This window comes from Lepisosteus oculatus, chromosome 17 (assembly GCF_040954835.1).
Source record: "Lepisosteus oculatus isolate fLepOcu1 chromosome 17, fLepOcu1.hap2, whole genome shotgun sequence".
In the NCBI taxonomy this organism is placed as follows: domain Eukaryota; kingdom Metazoa; phylum Chordata; class Actinopteri; order Semionotiformes; family Lepisosteidae; genus Lepisosteus; species Lepisosteus oculatus.
Window position 1 is genome coordinate 17,944,906 of NC_090712.1, and position 23,474 is coordinate 17,968,379.

General features: G+C 40.4%; 2 protein-coding genes across 3 annotated transcripts; one reads left to right on the forward strand and one right to left on the reverse strand.

Moving 5' to 3' along the window:
* Positions 1-1,599: 1,599 nt before the first annotated feature.
* Positions 1,600-5,549, forward strand: vsx1 (visual system homeobox 1 homolog, chx10-like). 2 transcript variants are annotated; one of them, XM_006638843.3, is made up of 5 exons: positions 1,600-2,068; positions 2,839-2,920; positions 3,132-3,255; positions 3,734-3,914; positions 4,226-5,549. In XM_006638843.3, exons 1-5 carry the CDS (start codon positions 1,681-1,683, stop codon positions 4,474-4,476), a joined length of 1,026 nt encoding a protein of 341 aa, XP_006638906.2. In that variant the 5' UTR covers positions 1,600-1,680; the 3' UTR covers positions 4,477-5,549. The 2 variants fall into 2 exon arrangements, with proteins under 2 accessions (XP_006638906.2, XP_015218193.2); XM_015362707.2 differs by having other exon boundaries at positions 3,734-3,881.
* Positions 5,550-11,363: 5,814 nt separating this feature from the next.
* LOC107079362 (chitin synthase chs-2-like) lies at positions 11,364-22,920 on the reverse strand. Its single transcript, XM_069180010.1, has 19 exons — positions 22,841-22,920; positions 22,230-22,365; positions 21,551-21,733; positions 20,129-21,192; positions 18,846-18,938; positions 18,276-18,443; positions 17,900-18,083; positions 17,368-17,469; positions 16,890-17,031; positions 15,976-16,176; positions 15,458-15,742; positions 15,187-15,366; positions 14,436-14,853; positions 14,037-14,062; positions 13,797-13,861; positions 13,461-13,571; positions 12,927-13,144; positions 12,452-12,566; positions 11,364-12,044 (listed from the first exon to the last, which is right to left on the reverse strand). The coding sequence occupies exons 1-19, from the start codon at positions 22,873-22,875 to the stop codon at positions 12,030-12,032; spliced, it is 3,741 nt and encodes a 1,246-aa protein (XP_069036111.1). The 5' UTR covers positions 22,876-22,920; the 3' UTR covers positions 11,364-12,029.
* Between the last annotated feature and the right edge of the window lie 554 nt (positions 22,921-23,474).

A 23,474-nucleotide genomic window follows, 5' to 3' on the forward strand; every position in this document is an offset into this window, starting at 1 on the left:
ATATACTGAATCAAATATGATTTACAGTACATTTCAAAACGTAGCAAAACTGGTAAAACTTGGTAACTGTCGTTTTTTCGAAAATGGATTAAAAAAACAAACCTACTTTTCGATGCTGCTTCTGATTATTATTATTATTATTATTATTATTATTATTATTATTATTATTATTATTTGGACAGGAGAAAAATAATCAACATGAAACGAGTGTTATATCCGGACATAATTCCTAACTGGCGTGCTTACTATTAAAGGAATCCTACAATTATTTGTTATATTTCGTACTAAAGATCATTAATTAGGGCCCTGAAAACTTTATTACTGATCCTGTACTGCAAGGAGGGCTCTTTTAAGGCTTACACTAATATTGAAACTTCCCGCAAAATAAACTTCTCCTTTTTGACCCAAGATAAGCTGTTACCATTAATAAATAACCACAAATACCCCTGCAATTCAAATTACAATTATCCTAAATGAAAGTTATTATTTCGTTAATCCCGGGAACAGCTTGTAAAGGGAGATTGGGGTCCGTCTTTAATCATGTTAAAGTTAATGCGGGTTCCCTTGTAATTATCTTGTTGCTTAATCTAGACGTTTAGCGGAAAGAGACCGAATGGAGATCTGCGAAGCGGTTGACGTAAGATGTTTGTAATTGTTGGCATAAACAGACGAGACTGTGAAGCAAAGTGCATAAGAGCTCAGGTCTAGGCAAATCATTTATCTGAACTTGTTATTCAAATAAAAAAAAAGATGAAGAGAAGATATATTTGTAACGTAAACCAGTAGTGGGTGGTTCAACGATGTGGGGTGAATAAATACTGTAAATCTAATGAATAATTCTAGATTTCACATTCAGTTTCCCGGAGAAGCACGACTTTGCTGCATTTGCAGGCCAGCGCTACAGTTAAATGAACACTTTTCTCTCAAATTAAAGGCACAAATCAAATCTAGCATTTTGACACGCTGCACCCGAGGAGTAAAACGGAATATTCGAAATATTCTGAGACACTTGGAGTTCTCTGTTCTGAATGTTATACATCATATCCACCGAATATACAGTATATGTTAATTGGTATATTATTGTGTACAATTTTACGTGTTGCGCTGACTCAACCTTTCGATAGAATTCTTTATTGTAATGGCCTCAGTGTTAAGTAATATAAATAATAAAAACTTCGTATATTCTGAAAACCCCTTTGAATTCAACAATGGAATAAGCGGTTACATGGCAGATTAATTCAAAACTGATATGGTACTGGCATTAAACATTAAGTTAAAATTAGTTATAATGTCAAGAAGGATTTATGAAGTGGATTTTACAGCCGTGTGGTTTCCAAACTTTTAAGGTTGTAGCATCTTTGAATTAATGTCTCAAACAGACGTATAGGTAAGTGAAATCTGCCGGCTTCAGAAAGAGAGAATTGCAACCAATTGACAGAGAGAGAGAGAGAAAAAAATCTTGATCGGATTTTATGGAAAATTGGTGGCAATTAATCCTTTAGGATTGAAAAAAGGGAAACGCCTCTTCTAACAGTAGCAGATCCTTTCTTGGAGCTGATTGGGCCCAGGAGCTATCCGTGGAGTGCGCACCGAGGATAAATTGATCTCCTTGTGCCCTCTCCCGGTCCATCATCCGAGCTGAGGTTCGCGAAGGGCAAAGTTTCAGCGCAGACGAGCACCATGACCGGGAGAGACGAGCCCACGGATGGGAAAGTCAAGGGAAAAGTCTTAGCACCCAGTGTCGGAAACGACAAAGCAGCGCGGGTCAATGGATCTGGCTTCAGGACCAAGGGCTTTGCTATCACAGACCTCCTGGGATTGGAGACGGAGCTTCAGCCCTCGCCCGGACCCGGAGCCGGTGCCTCTGGCGACGGCCACAGTGCCGCGATAGGGGGCTTCACCTTCGCCGGCGGCTCCCTGCCCCTCGGCCTGGGCTTTCTGTGCAGCCTGGCAGCTCACCAACCTCCAGGGAGTCCCTGCTTTCTCCCGAGTCATCTCACCCTTCTGCAGTCGAGGACAGAAAACCATTATATGCAAAATATGGATCAGCAAAAGGAAAACTACTCCGGTACTTTTATTTTTTAAATACATCTAATTCGACATCTTTGAATGCGCCACTCAAGTTAACGGAAAAGTTAAATAACTACATATGTGTGTTTTTCCCATCTTCTGAAATAACAATTAATATTAAAAATGGCCATCAACACATTGGGCGTATTACTACTTTCCAGCACCTGTTTAAGTTGTGACATGAAGATGTAGCAGATTGTTTCATTGCGTTTTCTTTTTCTTAAATATTTACCAGCGAAGTAACAACAGTTATCACAGGGGGGTAAAATGTACAGAAGGACAGAGTTGCAAAATGCTACCAAAACAGAAAGGGTCAGATCATTTGAAAAGTCACACTATGATCGTCAGCAATTCATACTTCACCATTGTCAAAATATTAATCTCATCAATACAGCGAACTACAAACCGTTTTCTTTTATTTACCCTTTCCATCTGGACTAGTAAATGATTTTAAAACCAAATAATTATTGAATATTTTCGTTTATAAAAACGCCATATTTTAATGTAAACTAAAAACCATAGTTTGTAATACTGTATTAAACTACATTTAACCACGAACATTTAATGGGGGATGTTAAATAATAAGAAAGGGTTACTTTAAAAACAGCTTTAAGAAAAAAAATGGTTTATCTGCAAACATTTATTTTTTCAATTTTCTGTGTGTCTCGAAGAGTCTACGCGTTAAGTGGCCTGTTTGTGTTCAATGATTGGATGAAGTTAGTCAAACGACTTGTAATATTTTAATGAAATGTTTATTCCAACCCTCAGACGACGACAGTCTATCTGGGGATCGAAGCGACGCGAAGAATTCAGCAAACTCGCAGAACAAGCGGAAGAAACGGAGACACAGGTACTTCCCTTTGTATTAACAAGGAAAAAGAAGTTAAAAACACGCTTAAAAACGAGGCGTAGAATAATTAAAATAGTGAGGTAAATAACACAACGAAATGTCCTGTTTTAAAAGAAGTGGCGCTGACATTCTCGGCAGGTCGGCGCTGTGTGGTAAAAACAGGGTTACTCTTGAGCGCGTTGGCAAAATTCCTTCTCTCCCAATCTTGCAGGACGGTGTTCACTGCCCACCAGCTGGAGGAACTGGAAAAGGCCTTCCATGAAGCCCACTATCCAGACGTCTATGCCAGGGAGATGCTAGCGATGAAAACCGAGCTGCCTGAGGACAGGATACAGGTACGGCCAGGCGCCAAGCCGCCCCCAGTCGGGAATACGCCGCCCTCGTCGATAAGTGCGTCGTAACGCCAGCATCTTCACATGTTCAGCACACCCTCAGAATTAGGCGGAAAGAACTGAGTTTGTCGTGCAGCGATTTTATTTTTCGTGAGGTAAACATGATTTTACCTTTTTACACATTTAAACCGCGGCGGTTTCTATTAGAACCCTTTTTATTGATTTAAAATACCCTGTGACGTTAACCCGCACGACACAATTTGACACCTTTTCGAAACGATCCCTAGACATATTAATTCAACCCTGCATCCCCTTTATTTTGCCTTCGATTGAATCATTACAAAACTCCTCTCGGCGCAACCTTATTAGGAAACGTGATGTATTGAACTCGTCCTGCACTTTTTTTTTTTCTCCCGCCACTGCTTATCGTGCAAACCTGCATCTTTTTCTCGCAGTAACCTTTCCGCCTCCTGCTTCCCAGGTCTGGTTTCAGAACCGGCGTGCGAAGTGGAGGAAGAGGGAGAAGTGTTGGGGCCGGAGCAGCGTGATGGCGGAGTACGGGCTGTACGGCGCCATGGTCCGGCACTCCATCCCCCTGCCCGAGTCCATCATCAACTCGGCCAAGAGCGGTATGATGGGTTCCTGCGCTCCCTGGCTACTGGGTGAGGGACCAGCCTGTCCTTCATTGTCCCACGGTGCTTTGACAACGTACAGTAGTGCCGCAGACTAGCCCTAGGCGGTCTGTTTTAGCCAGGATTAAGATTTACCCATAAATACACCCCAACTCTTCGCGTCCACTGCTTTACCGGGGTGGATTTTGTTTGACAGCTGTGGCTACCCAGTAACATTTTAAACACGTTTCACACCTCCAGCTTACTTTTCTAACGCGTGTAGCAGCCTGCTTGATGTCACTATCACAGTGTTGGCGCCAGGTCGGTGGTTTGACTTACTCTTCGCCCGTTGACCCGTTTAGGAATGCACAAGAAGTCCTTGGAGATAACGAAGAAAAACCACAGCACGGAAGAGGCCGGCAAACCCGATTCCCCCTCGGAGGAAACGAGGACGAAGGGGAACGACAACCAGTGGACAAATCAGGCGAACACCACCGATGAACCCGAAGACATGGCGATTGACCTTTCAAGCACGGCCAAGCAGGAAAAAAACTGCAGTTTGAAAACGGCGCATTCCAAGGACTCCTACAATGAGACAGACAGCGAAACTTAAATTTCCCATAGATCAGGCATGGCCCAGACCTGTTCCTGGAGTGCTGTAAACCCAGCACGTTTGAAAGGTCACCCTCACACCGTCAATTTGTAAAGACATCGTAACTCTTGCGAGTTTGAATGAGTTTAATCAAATTAGGAATGGCTCGCTGTAATCCTTAACAGTTTGGAGTTTACATCTCAAACGAGCTCTTAGCTACCTAATCGTACAGGTGAAAGGTACAACACAAAAGTGGAACAGCAAGAAATTGATGGTTTAAGGGTGACCCACAAAAGCTGTTGGACAAGGCGTGTCTCACTCTGCGAGATAACGCAGGTGTCCTGGACATTTGAGGTGCAGATCAATTAAATACTGTATGAAGAGAGACTTCAAATGCGGAAACGTCTCTGAACTATAGCAAGCCAAGTTTACATCAGCTTCCCCGGGTTGTATTCTTATTTGCCAAGAATATGAAGTGAAAATATTATGATGTATAATTTAAAGTTTATTAATTTAAAAATGTGAATTATATACTTGCGTTGTATTGTTAATTTAAAAATTTTCGTTGGAAAAATGCACTTCTTTATGAAACAGAATATCAGGCACATGTTAATCAACAGTCTTTGACATAGATTTTTAGAAAATGTGAAGTCTTTTTTCTGATCACGTTTTGTCCACTGTATAAAAGGGTAGTATTTTAAAAACTTGTTAAACCTCTTCAAGCATTGAGTTATTATCCACTACAATATTTTCTATCCAGTTCTTCTTGTGAACTCACAAGAAACTATTACTGAAAGGAAAAAAAAAGTAATTTACCAGAAGCGATTTCTGGATATGCTATACTATTCTGCACTACACGATGGGGACTTCTTTTTAGAAACTGAAAGCCATATATTTGACGGAAAAATTGTTTAGATTTATTAAAAAGAATGCAACTTTATAAACGACATATCTTGTTCCACAAGATACGTGTATCTCAAGCACTTTATTTGTGTGGATGTTCAAAGTTATTATCAGGTCATCTAATATGGATTAACGTAAAAGCAATGTCAACAACAGCAATAAGCCTGAAAAGCAGAAATAAAAAATATTTTGTGCAATCTTGTCTTATCTGAAATTTTATTGATCCATATTTTAAAAGAGCCCAGAGTCTTTACCTGTGTTGTGGCACATTATAGAAGGTGTTCCTTATCATTCTTGGTCTGAAACCTAATTTTTGGAGCTTTTCTTTAGTGCTGCAGTGAGAATAGTATGGTGACATTCACAGCTGTGAGTGATATTAGCTGTTAACTGGCAGAATGACATTGAGTAAGTAAGAACCTGAATCATTTTGGCTTCCTTTTCAACACAACACAGACGTGTTTCTTTAAGTATATGTTTAAGTAGAGACAGATCACAATGCTCCCAGTAGAGCAAATATAAAGCAATCACATTTTTTCTAATTATGAAAACAAATGATCAAGATTATTTCTGGAATTAAGAAGATAGAGAATCCTAAAAAAAGATGAATGCAATTTTAGGATTAATTCGATTTTAGCAAAGAGACAAGTTCGCTAAACCAAATACCATTCTTTCATGTGTAACAATTCTGTTGTTTTACTTTTCTGATAGTAATTTGCTTCATGTAAGCTGTTGTGCACCTTAAAACCTGCTGTGTGTCTACTGTTTCTAAGTCTGAGTTAAATAATGGGGTCAACTGATGGCACTTTACTGACAAAGATATATTATGAGCTACAGTACTTGTGGCCCATGTAAGGTTTATTGAAATATTATGATCACTGAAGAGCAAATGGTCTAGGTCTAAAAAAAGAATAAAATAAAAACAAACCAGATTTTCTTCAGTCACAAGAATTCTATAGATGAAACAAAGAAAGTTACTTATTTTCTCAGCAGTGCTGTTGTTGTGCTACATTTTAATTTACTGTCATATCAGTTTAAATATAGATGTCAGTTAAAATGTCCTAATGGCCTGTAAAAGAGTTCTTAAGGTAGAAAATACAGTAACCCCTCCCAGACAGAGCTGCCGTGCCAAGATCATACTGAAGAGCCTCGCATGCAGCAGATCGTTTTCTGCTTTCACACACAATAGTTGTCTTCCATTGTTTGACGAGGGTGAATGCAAAGGGAATTACATTTCCAGTCGCTAACTTTTGTCAGTATGAAATTGGCTTCAGTAAAATAACAGTTTAAATAGGTTTCTCACTCGCTGTCTTCTTCAGCTCTGAGCAACTCAGGGCTCATTTTCGAGAAAACAAAAGGTCCCACATGTGAAATAAATTCAGTTCTTCTGACAGATTGGAGACTATATAAAGTTTTCCAGTGACAGTAATACTGTACATAACCTATATGTTTTCCACTGAATTCCACCAAAAGCCATTAAACACATTTCATTTTCATTTCATTCCAGACAGATCTAATATCTGTAGGATATTAGAATTAAGAGTCCCCCTGCTAAATAAACAAGATAACACTGCCACTACCCTAATTGATTTGTTGCTTTAAAGTTTAACATTAATCTCTAGTCATGTCGTGTGGGAAGTTAATCTAAATGATTTTTTAAAATCCTGTCTGTAATCATACTTAATTCCCATTTAATGGTCACAAATCACATAACTGTGTTTTTTTAGTTCTATTGTTCTTTAAGGGACAGTAGGCTTTACAGAGATCTAATCTAATTTAATTTCGTAGGTCATGAGCTTTTGTATGGAATCGACTTTTAATTCTGGCTTGATTTGTTGTCAATAATGGCATTAGAGTATACGAATAATATATTTCCAGCCCTCTTTTTATGTTAATCTGCCTTTTCTCAACAACAACAACAACAACAACAACAACAACAACAACAACAACAACAACAACAACAATGGTAAAGCGAGTTACTTATTAAGATTTTTGTTCCCTTTCAATTATCTCAGGCTAATTTTTATTCAATTACATCTGGATCATATAATATATTGTACCACAAACTAATAAAATGTCTTAAAGTCATGTTTCCAGTATTGATTTGTTTTTACCACCTCTTCAAATGTTTTTGTTTCGAAAGATCTAGATATTTTTTCCCTCTTTTTCTTAATCACATAATGATACAGCGCAGGCACACAGGCACATTTGTAGTGCTCCGGATACAAATTCTCTGATACATTAATCAACATTAAAGTGCATTAGAATACATCAATGGGAATTTCAAGGCAATTTCAAAATACAGGGCAGGATAAACTGATCGGAAAACAAGTTATTTCAGTAATCGTTTTTGTCGTGGATGAAAAAACAACAGATTATCAGTAAAATCTGAGATTAGAGACACTTCATCTAGTGGCACTAATAACATTATTCAAAGTGAAGAATATTAAATCAAATTAAAATGCCAAATACTGAAACGCCCTACAAATCTACAAAGTATTAATGTACATTCCACAACCCCCAACCCAATAATAAAATTGTTCTTGACTGTGCAAAACCTGTGGTATAGAGTCTCTTTTTAAAATTAAATATGACACAGAGACAAAATTGTAAATACTTCACTCCCTCTAAACATATACTAAAAACGAACAAATCTTTTCCTTAATGAACACATCTTCCAAGGGATAAACTATGGGTATGGTTTTCCAGTGTGTACTAAACTAATTACAGCTTGGGAAGAAAACAGGCAATAAAATGTTGTCTGTCTTGAGCTCTGAACTGGCTGTCACTGACTCAACTGATCATGAGCAACTAACACCCTGCTGGTACTTTGGAAAGATTGCAAAAAAAATGGTTTTACTCTGTTCTGCATTTTCTGCTTTTCAACACACCTGTGCTCATTCTTTGGGTTTATTCCATCCCTGATCTCAATTACTCCCCATCTAACTTTCCAATCACTTCAACCCACTCAAGGTCACAGGGAAGTCAGCTCCCAGCAATCAATGGGAGCAAGGCTAGACACAGCCTGGACAGGACACCAGTCCATCACAACACACACTCACACTCACACCATGGCATGTTTTTAAAAGGAGACAGTTAACCTACCAGGAGGTGTTTGGACTGTGGAAGGAAACCCATGAAAGCAGAGGGAGAACATGCAAACTCCACACAGACAGCACCCCAGGTCTGGAAGTGAACCCAGAGCCCCAGCACTGCAAGGCAGCGCTGCACCACCACGCCATCCACGTTAGATCTGCTCACACTTATTGTGTTTAATGTCATTCATTTTATAAAGTCATACTGTATGATGCCGCTCAAAAAATGTTCAGTTCAAACAGCAGGCTGTTAATCTTCATTTTGTTTCTTTCGTAAAAATGAAAGAAGTCTGAGCCACCGTGCTGAAGTGGGTGAGTGTGCAGACAAGCCCACCTCCAGGAAACACCCCTTCTGTTATCAACACCCATCTCGTACGGAAGGTGAATCGCCCACAGTTCACGGCATTCATTTCACAGGGGGCTATACTATTTTCGTATAAATAAGACAGCAAACGTTAATTACAGCTTCCAAATACTTTGTGACTCTTTAATGTTTCAATGAGCGGATCGCCTGTCAAAAGCTCAGTCATTCCTGCTGCTCAACCTGCAGCGGGAAAAAAAAAATATAATGAACTCGGGATAATCTGCGAAACTGGCAGGATTTCAGACAATTAGTTCGTCAATATGCTATCAAACTATTCCAGATGCCCTCCAGCTGTCCAGTTGAACTGCTCAAAGATATTCTTTCCACACAGGTTAAAATGCTAGCCTGAGGTCAGAATACACCCCGTGTAAATGCGCTGTGGATTCTTGTGTCATTTTCCGCGTTGTTTGTTATTGTAGAAACTGTTCATGACAGCTAGGTGTCAGTGCTACACCTCACTGTGGCTTACTCTCAGTTGCAAAGCCTGGGAACAGTTTTAATCACAAAATACCGTGCACTGGAAAGGAGATACAAGATATTTACTCTAGTTTTTGCATATGAAGCCTTCATTATATTAATGTGTGCGAGCTTTGATTTTAAACGAATCTTTGTATCTGCTGCTCACCTTGTTGTAAAGATCACGATGGTGTTATCAACACTGCAGATGTGCTCTTCTGAACACTCAGCTAAAGCACTCATTAAATACAGCGGTTACAAAACAAAGACACAAAACTGCTGTTCTCATTAAAAACAGTGTCAGTGTCGGGATGAATTACAAACCTGCAACGCACGTAAGAAATACATTTAAACTACCGATGAGCTCTTCACAGGTGAATTAATGTGTTTAATTTAGGTACAGAGCTTCAACTGCTCTTCATATAATACATAGCAGCATATCAACAGAGACCCTGACCTATGTTCAGAGGTTGAAAAGTGTGAGCATAAATAATAAGTGAAAAGATGCTTCAGGTGTTATGCACTACAAGTGTACAGAATGAATGAGACCTATCGGCCAGATGTTAACTGATGTTATCCATGTGTGTACTGTATTACTGTGTTGAAACACTTTTTTTTTACTTAAGTAAAATAGTTAATATAAACATTCAGTTTAAAATCTGTGGTTCACAATAAATAAAAGACAGACGTTGTTCAGACTGAGGTTCATGTAAACCTGTCAGTGGTCAGTATGGAGCGGTACAATGTCAGTGGTTCAGAAACTGTATCGTGCGCAGTGCTGCGGTAGACCGACCCGCCACTAGAGGGAGCTATGTGGCCTCTCATGTTCGTATATGGGATAATTTGAGGAGAATTATTAGTTAATTGGTGAAGATTTAGGAATGCCACATTTTCACATAGTTTCTTCACAAATGCAAGCTGTTAACTGACGTTTGGGAGGGATAACAATGATTAGAAACAGCAATACCACAGCCGAGAGATTATCTTTGGGATTCATAAGGTGAAAGAGATGCACAGATCCAGGAAACTATTCCTGAAGAGTTAGACCTTTTGTAGCATGTAAATTTAAATTTGTTACATTATTTTTCTGTGATGAACAGTACTCTGGGTTGGGTTCAAATGTTGGTTAATCTGCAAAAGCAACCAGAAGACTAGTAGGTCTGCAGAGAGTCTGGCCAGTGAATGATTCCGTGTTAGTGCAGGATTCCTAAACAAACTGAAGTGGGTAAGAACACTCGGACACTATCCAGTCTTGCCAGTTTACTGGAATATCTACAGGATTGTAACGGGAGCCGGTCCTGACTCCCACATAGTGCGTAGTTTCGGACCCTGTGCAGACATTATAATCCAGAAGAGACTGGAGAAGGGCTACTGGGAAAACAGTTAGGAAAGGAAGGGATGGTGAACAGGGGCAGTGCCAACAGGGGTCAGGCGCAGGCGAACAAGTCCAGGGAAGTCCAATACAGGAAATCCGGGCACATCCCAAAATCCAATGCCGGGTGATCCATCCAAGACAAGACTGGGTGAAAATCCGGAGCGGGATACGGAACAGGAGGCTTTAAACAGAACGGCCAGGTCAGACACTCCAAGCCCCGGACTCAGCAGGTCTGGACGCCGATCGGAAGCCTAAGCCCTCAAGCCGCGGATGTAGTGCGACTTGGTGGTAGACGGGCCTCCGGGCGTCCGTCTTCCAATGCAGAGCCAGGAATAGCAGGAGCGCCGGGATTAAATAATGAACGACAAAACAGGGGCAGGTGCACGTCATAGAGTAAAATACGAAAGGGTCGGAGCGCCCTTAAGAGGAGGGATGACGATCGTGACAAGGATATCTCCAGATCCTAAAGTGACAATTCTAGGACTGTCACCCCTATTTTTAAATTAAACCTTTGACTTTAGAGAAAATACACACATACAAACTGGGTTCTTTTTACACTACAATATATGAAGCTCAGAATGAGATTTTGCAAATGATGTGAAACAAATTGTTTTTTTGAAATTACTGTTACGTTCACGAAAAAGTCACTGTAGCGCATTACTTTAGAGCAAGAATCCACACAACAGACACAGTTGTTCAATATTTTATTGTTATGGATTTGGAAGTTCTATAAATAAATAATGTTACTTTTTGCAAAATATACAATAGAATATAATAATAGAATAACTATTATAGAAGAACCTAGCGTATTCGACATGTTTATCATTGTAAAACTGTGAAGTTATCTTTCATCAATGAGACAGAAGTATAGGATAGACTTTATCTGTGATTTTTATAATTATGCTACATTCCCTTATTTTTCTGAGGCTTTTGTAGAAAAACAGATTCTTTTGCATTTGTCAAATTTACTTTCTGGTACAACACACAATGCAGTACTTGTTCAAAACCCATACATTGAATATAGCTAAATATAATCAATGTTTTGAAATCACAGAATAGGAGTAAACAGAACACACAATATTTGCACACAATATTAATTACAATTTACGTATGATTTAAACTTGAAATCCTTAAAATTCTACATACTTACAAAGTACTTGAAATATAATGCTAATATATTTTATATCCATTGTCAAGTACTTGTCATAGGAGGTATTTCCTTGAATAATCGAGCCCTTGGCTGATGTCTTTTAGCTCTGCTACGGTTCAACAGAAAGAGACTTTGTGAGGTGCCACTGGGAGATGAGATGTTAGTCCCAGCTGACGTCAACTGGATAGACTGAGCTGAGCTGTCAGAGTTGCTGTTCAGATTCTTTAACTCCAGTTAAAGACATGTTTGCTGGAGAAACATAAAGTTGACATTAATCTTTTATCTGAAAAGAATAATTTATGCAAGTGAAAATACAACGTGTTGCAATGATATATATTTTTTGCTGATAAATATTTTATTTTTAATACTTAAAATATACAGTAATAATATACAGTAACAGAATTCAATTACACAAAACAAAAATACACAACAATACACTCTGTACTCATGTGTAATAGGTATAATTATTTTAACAAATTGATTTACAATTTTCTATTTATAAAAGGGGCTATTCAGTCTTGATTTGCTCAGATTTAACAGCAGTATATTCTTTTCAGATTTATCGACATTACAGGACCTCTGATCTCATCATTTCTTCTTGGTTTGGTAGTTTATAAAACTGCAAACTGGATAGAACAATTCAGAAAATACATTACGTTTTCTATCAGCTTTGCATTTTTCAGGGTCTTCTGGGACTTCTGGGACTGTTTTCTTCCTGATGCCTTTGACTCTGTTCCTGTGTAGGCTATGAAGTGTATAAGTGTGTAGATTCTGAAGGAACCAGAAGATACGGACATGTGAAGTTAATAAAGATCTTAGAAGGCTGTTAAGAGTTCTTCACTCTGGATGGGGTGTAAAGGAGTTTAATGAATTGAATATACTTATTCGGCCAGACTGCAACTACTACAATTACAAAAATAAAACAACAAGGATCTGCATTAAGGACAAGAAGCTGCAACAAATTAAAGCAGTGCAAATCAAGGAAGAAACTGGGATTGGGATGGCTGTTCTATTAAATTGGAAGACCTACATTCAATGGTAAAGAGATTCTAGGATGGACAGTAATGAATGAGAGCAGAATGTGAAAAATAAAAAAATGCCTAAACCTTTGGAAAGTGGTAACAGACGTACCTGTGGTATCCCATAGCAATGAACTGAATGAGCAGCAGGCCAGCAAAGGACAACAGGAACATCAGCCCAATTGGATCTATAAAAATGTTCTGGTCTTTTGCTATTGATCCATTTGATAAAACCTTTGGAATCTTGATACTAACTGGAGAGCCAATAGCCTGGAGGAAGAATGTGGCCACCAGCCACAAACAATTCATGATGAAGAAAGTGAAAGTGACCTGTAAAGAAATAGAGAAGAAAAGACCCATAATTACTGTAAATGCAATAAATGTATTTCAGAGAAACTATGTTGTTTAAAGTGGTAAAAAAGTGATGTGTGGAACGGAACGGAAGTGCATGAGGAATTGTGATATGAGTGATCTGTAGGGAAAGATGGTGCTGTCCACTACGGATTGTCTCTGGAAGAACCACATGACAGGGAGTCACTGTGCTGTAGTCCTACTCTTTTCACTTTGCAAACTGTTCTTTGTACTTTTGTTTCTCTCCTGGTGCAAATGAAAAGACAAGTCTCCATCAGGTTGCACAGAGCTGTACCTTGTTTCTGAGGCTTTTGAGATCTTTTTTAATTTGGGCTTGCTTGGCTTTGTCTTCAGACAGTGGCTTTAGGTACTTCTCTATGAGATCCTCCCAGAAGAGCACTTCATCCTAGGGACAAACAGGGAAAGGGAAAGGTGGCAATAAATGCAAAACTGTAGAATCAACCAGTTTCTAAATCTGTCTGTTGTTGATGATTTTTTATGTGTCTTGAGATGACAAATCATGAAAGGAATTATTTAAAAATCTAGCTTATTATCATATAGATTTGAGGATCTAAAACTAATGAGAAATACACAAGAACCGTGAAAGCCAGATTAAAACTGAGGAGCTCACATCATCAAGAGTGTCTTCCTTCAGTTCAAGATCATCTGACTTCTCTTGCAGCTGTGTCATCCATACTGCAAAACAACACAGGAAGGTCGAAGAATTGCATTTTGATATAAAGAACTGCTGTGTGACAAGCTAAATAATCAAATCTGATATTTCTGTGGCTCAAAGAATAATGTTATCTGTCGACAGTAATTATTTATCTGTACATTAAAGAATAACATTGTAGGTGTTTTTCACACTTACTGTCTTCTGAGGTGGAATCTTCTTCACTAAAACAAAAAAATAGAACTTATTTGCATTAAATATAGACAGTAACAGTCTCAAAACTCTCATACTGCATCTCCTGTTATCCACAGGGTTCAAATAAAAATTAACGCAATACAAGTATGCAGTGCTTTTCTGTGAATTCTTCATCGGTTTGTAGAAACACAAGGGGGATTTTAATTATTTTATATAAGATTTTTGAGTTGTCTCAGTTATCCTTTATGTCTGATTTCTGAAACCAAATTAAAAAAAAATATTTTTCTTTTGCCAAAGTAGGTGGCATAGGATTTAGTCATTTTTAGAGAGTAAGTGAAGAAATATTCTGCTCCAAAACATACTGTCGATGCTCTAAAAGACCAGGTCTGACGCCCTGCACACCTGGGGTTGTGGAGCTCTGAAGGGCTGGTTCCACTTCCAGCTCTGTCCTCCTGGGCTTGTAGTTTGAGCTCTGGAGCTGCTGCTACTTTCTCATCTCTGTTCACTTGTATCTCGATGTTCCAGCAGAGGCATTTGCACGTTTTCTCAAAAGCCACATGTTTCTGAGGGCCTCTGCGGGGCCCTGCCTTGGCCTGGCTGCCAGTTTCCCGAGTTCCCCAGGATACATTGTCCATGTTCACTATGGAGTATATGGTCAGCAGCAGATATCCACTGGGGATGCTGATGAAGTAGAGCAGCCCGTGTATAAGCAAAGGGAACTCCTGTGGGTGAAGTGCTGCTGTTACTAGATTGAGAATGACTAAAGATATGAAGAACAGACCGCTGGGAGTCACAAAGGTTTGCTGCTTGACCATTTCCCCTAAAGAACAATAAGAAAAAGTTCTGATCACTGGATCTGCAATGCAGATTGTGAGAATATGAGGAGTCAGAATATTGTGATGAATCAACTATCTTGACAATTGATGACAGGATGGAAAAAAGCAGAATAATTCATAACAGATCGCAAGATAATGAAGAACAGCCATATCAGAAACATGCATCTTTAACCTTTGTGTGTGATTTATTTTGCTCTATTTCAAAATATGCACAACTTGTGCTGTTTTCTTAGTGTGTATGAATCTTTGGTGACAGCATTTTGAATAAAAAAATCAGATTGAAGCTCATTACACTGTTTTCCTGCCGGATCACTTACCTATAATCGAGAGGACGGTGGCTGTCATCAGGAACGCGTAGATAACGCTCAAGAAGGCAGCGATGGAGATCTGGGTGTCAGATTTTAGTCTGAAGCAGAGCAGCAGGTAGATGGCAGGGGGCACGATAGCCAAAGCAAGGGCCACATTAGGATTGATGTTGAAGACAAACGAGAAGCTGCCTGCAGGCAAGCAATCAAGCGAACAGAATTAAACCTTCTTCCTGTTAAGAACACCAGCAAATGCACACGTGTGCTGTAAAGCGCTCTTTACCTGCAATCATCAAACACACGGTGGCAGGCCCCAGGATGGTGGAGATCATGGTGAATACCTGGTAGACAATGTAAAGCCTGGAAATGGACTTGTTTTTCTGTGCCGTCAGTGAGCCCGAGCCCAGAAGGTCGATGGTGTTTGCCAGGGTGGAGGGCCCCCAGCGGCGCCTCTGGTTGTAGAACTCTTTGAACTCCTGGGGGGCGTTGGTGTAGGCATCTGAGGCAGCGTTGTACTCCACTCTCCAGCCCTGCTGCAGCAGCAGTGTGCACAGCCAGCGGTCCTCACCTGGTGAGCACGTTTGGGATGAGTTAGTGCTGGCCAGAATGAATGTCTGAGGTTGGATTGGTCATCTCCTGTTCCCTGAAATTCATTCATTAAAACTGATTGCTTGCTGTGCCACAGTGCTGCCCAACTTGGTTAATTTCTTTCTTTCTTTTAGAGTATCTGTACCTCAGGAACCTGCTGTGTAAAACTCTGGGAAATGTGAGATCCCCTCACGACCCCTGTGAGACACTCACCCTGGTCATACTGCACATATTGGCTTGCTTCTGTGGCCTTGGTGGTGTATCTCTTCATGACGTTGTCATCCATGAGGGCGGCTCCTCTGAACAAACTGAAGCAGCCGGGGCTGCAGAGCACGCTGCCAAACACATGCTCTGCTGTCTTCTGAAGCCAGTGGCCAACAGCGTATTCAAACTTCTGGTACCACACCATAGGGCCTAGAACAACAGCACCAGTTGCAGCTTCATCTCAGGAGGGATAAAACCCCTGCAGAGCCACTCTTATACCTGGAGCTTCAACAATTATAACTGACAGCATGAATGTGTATTAAATATGCTCTTACATGCAAATGAGGGGTTTCTTTATTCTGTTTATTCGTGAAAGTCTTTTAGTTCTTTAGTACTGACAAATCCTGTATTAAGAATTGTATTCGAGTGTCTTTGGAAGGGTTGAGACCTGGCCCTCAGGAAGCTGAACCAGGGGGCTGTGGGTGATCAATAAGGGGGTGGTGGAGGGTGGCTCAGTTGAGATCACAGGGCAGGAAAGCCTGTCTGTATTAATGACGGTGATGTGAAAATGCCTGTTCAGATGATAAAGGGTACAAGCCTTCCTCCAGAACCTTTATTATTAACTCAATGTGTTTCAAAATGCATGATAATGAAAAACAACAACATGAAAGTGCATGTGTGAAGTTTGTTCCTAAAGAAATATTTATATTGTCTGAAATAAAAATAAATAAAAGGAACATTAAAATTGCTACAATGTCTTTAAGACCTGCTCATATGCATTGCCAAACCTTTTAAAAATGTAATTTTAAGCACCATAAAGGCAGAATGAAAACACAGGGAACACCTCGCTCTGAGCTCAGGACATTGTCCCTGCAGTCAGAGAAGCTGTCTGATCCTCGAGAGAGGCAGCCCTTCATATGTACCTGTGCCAGTCGGGTGAATCCTGCCACAGGCTGCTCCCACATCAGCATACAGCCTGAGACGATCCACCAACAGCATGACTGCCGCAGGCTGGAAGTCAGTGTCTCCATCCAGGGCTAGAATGTATGTGTTGTGTCTTTCTTTCTGTGGGCCAGAAGATGCAGTGATTTAGGAAACACAGGACTACAACTACTGAGAAATCCAGAAATCCATGGTTCTGCTGTGTTTTCAAGTCATTCGTACTGTAACGCAACGGGGTTCAGGCGGGCGCCCTTGCGGCATCAGGTCGGCCCCGCACCGTCGGGGGGTCGAACCCGGGACTCCCGCGTCACTCAACAGGGACCCAGCCCGGTGAGCTAAAGAGAGATCTCTCCTCACCCTAGCAGCTGTGGTCCTGCTATCACAGAGAAGGGAGGCGACGTCACTGCTCTGATAAGCCGGCTCTTACACAGTGCCTGTCGGCCGTATGGATTACAGTACCTTCAGCTGCTCCTGCAAAGTTTTCATATTTTCGCCGTCCTCCAGCTTCTCAAAGTACTTCCTGTCAAGCTTCCAGCCCAGCAGATAGTACAGGTACATGATCTGAAATAAATACACACCAGTTTGGTTTTCACTGTCATGCTGTTTATATAAAGAGAGATAATATACTGTACATACAGTATGACACAACACCAAGCACAGGCTGGGGCAGACAAAGACACACCAGAATCTAGTGGCTTGTATGTGTGCAAAATACAGAGCCTGATGTAGATGAGTAAGACAAAGGCTGCTATCTTGGAGGTGTAGTACAAAAACTGTATCATCCCACTTTGTTTCACTGGACCTGATTTTAATATACTGTAGCACATTCTGTATGTCTACATAATTTGAGAATACCTAAAGATGATTATTAAACCTGGATTAACATTTCCTCTAGCTCTGGTATAAATCTATTCTCACAGCACCATCTTGTTCATTATCACCAGTCCTTACAGTTAAACAGGAAGGGTCACATGTGGACGACGTACTGTACCTGAGACCAGCGCTTCTTGTGCCGAATCAGTTGTTTATCTTTGAAGTGGACGACCAGCAGGTTTCCGCGTGGAAGTTTGTAACAAAGACGGCCACCATAGGGAGTTTGTATGATTTTCTGTTCTCCAGCGTCAGAGAGCGGTTTGGCTCCATTAAATATGTTGTGTGTTTCATCACTGAACACCCTGTAAGAACAAGAGGCATATTAGTAGAGTTTTACCAATTTTCTGTCAATAAGAGCATTGAGGGGAGTCAGTGCTCCCCTTTACTAATTAAGGTGGCACTTTACTAATTGAGTAGACCCAGTGGAGCTTTAATCTTTGACAAAGAGGGCAGAAATACAGTTCAGTGACAAACACTAGGAGGTTGGTGCTCACAAGTAGACTTCTTTGATAACTTCCACCAAGGTCTCGGCGTATTCATTCACACAGTGCTTCTTGACACCCTGTGCATCTTCGATCTCCTCAAAGGCATCATCAAAGAAAATGTGGGCTTCAAAGATCATGTCTGTCCTCCTATGTTTCTTCGGCCTGTGTCTGTCCAGCCTTGTAACAAAGAACAGAAGACTATTGTTAATGTGTGGATGTGCACTCCACAATCCAAACAGCACAATGTTCTCCAGCACACCCACGCCACTCAGTATCAGTGTCTGCACCTGGCTGCCCTCAGATATCAGGAGATGATCAAAGAATGACGCTGCCTTCTGTGGGTTTTGAACATCACTTTATACAGTACATTGCAGGCTGTCTAATGTGAAACTCCAAAGATAGTATTGAGCATAATACTTTAGAACTAGTTCTAAAGTATACTATTACCATTATTTTCAAAATTTGAAATTTGAGTTTTCCACTTTCCAATATATGAGTAAATGGCAAATCTTTTAAAACAAGCGGTTTTCTTCTGTGCTTCTATATTCTTTTGTTTTAATTTGCTTTCCACTGTTTTACCTGAACATTGAGATGAGAATTTTCATCATTTCATCATACGTCTCGTGCCACATTGTAGCACACAGGTAAACTTTCACTGGGTCTTTGTTATCCCTGGTGAAACAAAGAAATACAGTCATGATAGCTAGATGGCACCTGTGGGTGTCTGAGTCCATGTGGGGATGCAGCTGGTTGGGTTAGGGTTAGGGTAATCAGGGATGTGAGCTTTTGCACAGGTGTTAGAGTTGCTTGATAAAGTGCATGAAGGTTAATTGGGTCTTTTGCATCTCTTCTAAGCCAATTAACTTAAGTTAGTCTCTCTGTCTGATCCTCACTAGGGGTTTGACTCCCATCTACCTGGATATTTCAGTTAATATTTCAGATATATCCAGACATATAATGGATTATTAGGCATAGCCTGTCACTGTCACGATTGCTACCTCTCCTCTTAAGGACGCTCCAGCTCTTCCTCGTTCTGCCTCATTCCCTGCCCCTGTTCCTTATTCCAGCCCCGTTTCAGTTCCCCCTTAAAAGCCAGACGCAGACGATAATCGGGGCTCTACATTGACTCCCGGTTCATGCGAGCCCGGGTCCTGATACGTCTGGCTCCATTATGTTTTTCTTTCTGTTCCTGTTCGACCCTGCCGGTCCCGACCCGGTTCCCGTTTTTAATCTCCTGGATGGATTGCCTGGCCACGGACTTATGTTTGTGTTTGGATTCCCCGTTTGGACTTCTTCCTGGATTGTTCGCCCCGGACTCGCTCCCCCTGGACACCAGCGCACCAAGGACACGCCCCCTGTCTCCATTCCCGTCTCCTGCATGACTTTCCCCCCAGTGTTTCCTCACTTCTCCGGATTGTGTCGTCTTCACAGGGCCCATAAAGAACTGTTCCGTGACAGTCACATAGCTATTCAGATGTTTTCAGTGCACGAGTGCAAAAAAGGGTACTTTTTTGAGAGTAGTTAAAATAGTTTTAGAATATCATAATCCTTTCATTTTCCAGTGTAACTTCCATGCTTGGACTCTTCACATCTGTTTCTCATGATAATAATATCAAACCCCAGTAAAACTAGGTGGACTGGAGTAAGATTCCTTGCTCAAGTGTACAATGACAGATCCTCACAACCTGTCAGTGGCATACTGCCCACACTACATTGCACCCAGTCTACATAAAAGTAAAATAAAATCTTATTAGTGGCAAACTTAGTACCCAGCGCATGGAAACAGTACAATCTAAGCTCAAGAGTGTTGTGCTGTCTTGACTGCTCTACCCATTATATTGGAGTGAAGAGACGTGTCTTACCCGTGACTTGAATCTTTCTTCAGAATCTCAAAGCGCATGTTGAGCAGCAGGGACTGGTCTATGAAGGCAGCTTCATACAGGCGCCTCACAAAGAGCTCTGAGGTCCTCTCGATGCGCTGAATTGGGGTGATCCAGACGTAGACTGTGGACAGCAGCAGTCCGACAAACCAGCTGAATTCTGAAGCTGCCAGCAGTGACAAGCCCACTTTATCCACCTGAACTATCGCATTCCTGCTACACATACTCTGGGTAACGTCCTTGGTCAGAGTTTCTACTGCCACAATCCCCTTGTTTGTGAAGTTGCGAAAAGTCTGACAGAACAAACTCAGAGAAAAATTGCCTGCACCGGAGTCGCTCAGAGCTGTCTCATAACGTGTCACAAACACCAACACGAAAGCCAGTAACACAGCCGGGGACGTGAGAATCGTGGGCACGATGAACCCACGCCGGAGAGCGTGAAGTTTACAGGCCACCACCACAAACCAGTGGCAGAGGGCTGAGGAAATGGCCTGGATGCCAAACAGGCTCAGAGTGACTATGACTGTGTTTCTTGACACTTTTTTGACAGAAGCCCAGTCTTGTCCTGACAGGGGGACATAGATCCCTACAACAGCCACAGTGACCAGGATTCTGACAGTGCTGGAGATGACATAGCAGAAGTTTTTGGAGCGGTGGATGTCCTTAATGACTTCCTGAAGGAATCTGATGTTAAACCTGGTTGAAAAATTCTCCCACCAGTTAAGGGAAACGATCAATGTCCCTCCTATAGCAAGGCCAGCATACATGTACATATCTCTGCTGGCCTTTTGCCCACTGATCTCAGTTTGGTAACCAACAAGTAGAAACACAAAACCAGCTACCAGCAGGACAACAGCTAACAGAGGAGGTGCTATGAACCGTCTGTAGCTATCTTTTGTTACAGCCCGACTGGCCACTTGCAGGACTGCAGGCAATGCACAAACACCGTTCAGTATCATCACATTCGTTAGGATGTCTAAATGAGGCATAGCAACGACGATGAGAATCGCTGCACCAGCAGCCACCAGAAGTTCACTTGCCAGCACCTAGGAGACATAACCAAGGAGTAGCAATAAACACTGTGACAGTAGACCATATGGAAAAATTGGTTTTATGTTTGCTAGAAAACTGGAAAACTGGAGAGAGACAAACACACATCACTACAAACACTTTTCACCACTCTTACTTTATATACAGCATGTTTCTCTACTCTGAATGATTCTTAAAAGTGCTCATGTATTGTATGGTAAAATGGAAATACAAATTACATGTACTCAGAAGCTGGATCAATAACCTGCTCTATTGCATGCTTTACAGTTTCCCAATTCATGCAGTATAAGAATAATCCAGATATACAATTAGTAGAACAGACAGTAGCATTTGTTGTGGTGATTATTGTCTTACCCAGAAGATGGTCTTTGCTGAGGGTGTCTTTGAGTCTTTAAAGGCAATTTTCCAAAGGCTCTTGGCCAACGTGAGGATGCTGGGAACAATCAGAGTGCAGCCTAAGAGCAGGAGTCCGAAGGCTCTTGTTGAGATGGTGGTAGAAGAACTGCTGGACACTGTTATTAGGAGGAGCAGGGAGGACTGTAATAAAAAGAGCACAGTAGTTGCGTCTCGTTTAAAGTCAAGGATGGCAAATAGTAGCAAAACTGAAATTCTGTCAAAAGAGCTAAGAATTTGTTTTTTTAGTTCATTGGTAAATATTTTTGCTAATACACATTTAGCACTCAATTTATTTTTTTTTAATTAGCTTTGTGTTACACCAAAATTTCAAGCAACACAACAAAGTGTATACAACACTATCTGTTACCAAAGAATATGAATAGGTTTGATTTCGCATTTTTTTCGGAGCACATTTTTTGTAACTTCTTTCCTCTTTCACAAAGAAACTTCTAAAGATTTTAAAGTTCCCCTGTGCCTGTGAAAATTTAATAACACTGGCATATTAATCTGCTTTTTTGTGAGTCTTTGTTTTATTAAAAAAACAGGCACTTTTTCCACCCTAAAGATACAGAAGCAGTTAATGAGAATCAGGTTTGATATCATGTGGATTGAGGGGTATCGACAGTAACTGCCTTACCTTGCTGAAAAAGCCAAGAGCAAAGACTGTCAGTCCAATTAGAGTGCAGATAACATAGTGGATGAACCTGAACAGCTTCCTGGGTTTCTGTTCATCCTGAATGTCCGGCACCTCTCTGAAGTGATCCCAGGATTGCCTGATTGATGAAGAGAGACTCATGTTAAAACAGATCATGGTATTGAGGCAACAAAATAATTATGGATAATTAGTTATATTGTTGATAGTGGTATTGACTAAATAACATTTGTGTTGTTCAATAATTGAGGAGTAAATAAATTCTCCTTTTCTCATATTTAAAAAATCAGTCATGCCTGTCCTTATTCACTTTAAGGTACTTTAATGCATACTCTCATTGGAAAATATTAAAGATGTTTGTTTTTTCTGTATGTTTATTTAGTTCATGTCTATGCTTTTTTGATTCTGTGATATATATTTCAATTGTGATTTGGTCATTTATGACTGTTGAGCAAGGACACTGTAATATTGTAATGATGGTTACTAATACCAACAATAATATTTATAACATCATATTAAATACTATTAACAAATGAGTAATTGCAGAAACAGCAGAATAATCTAATTGATCTATGTTTATGACAAAATAAAATTACCTGAATTCTTCTTTGAATGTCTTATCATCATTCATGGTTGCTTGTCTTGAGCACCAGAAGTTTGCTCTATAGGTGATCAGTGGCGCTCCTCTGGTAAGACCTGATTGAAATGATTGCTTATATTGCAAAGGGGTGTACACGCTCATCTTAATTTAAATAATCCCTGCCCTCGCCATACCCTTACATTCCCGTGGCTACACAGTTATTATGAAATCTATTTGCATCTAATGCATTTGTTATTCCCTTCTGTGCAGTTTTACAGTCTGGGGCTGTGCTGAACTTTGTTTTAAACTTTTTTTTCAGAGAAAAATAAAGAATTCTGCAATGAAATTATAAATACAATTCAGCTTTATAACAAACCTTTCGTGCCCATATTTTACCCCACATCCCTTGCTTTGTATCTACAAAGCCTGTTATTTTTATTGTCTTATAAATATCATTCTGTTTGCCTTAAAACAAGATCAACAAAATCATTCCTTTCTAAAACCATGAATACATGGAAAACAGGTTTGAGGCTATGCCTATTCTGAAGAAATGTCATGAAATGTCCTGTCTAAGAAAGCCTGCTTAGAAAGTCATGTCCTCCTGTTCATAAATAGACAGAGCTGGCATAATGAACTGGTGAAGGTTTAAT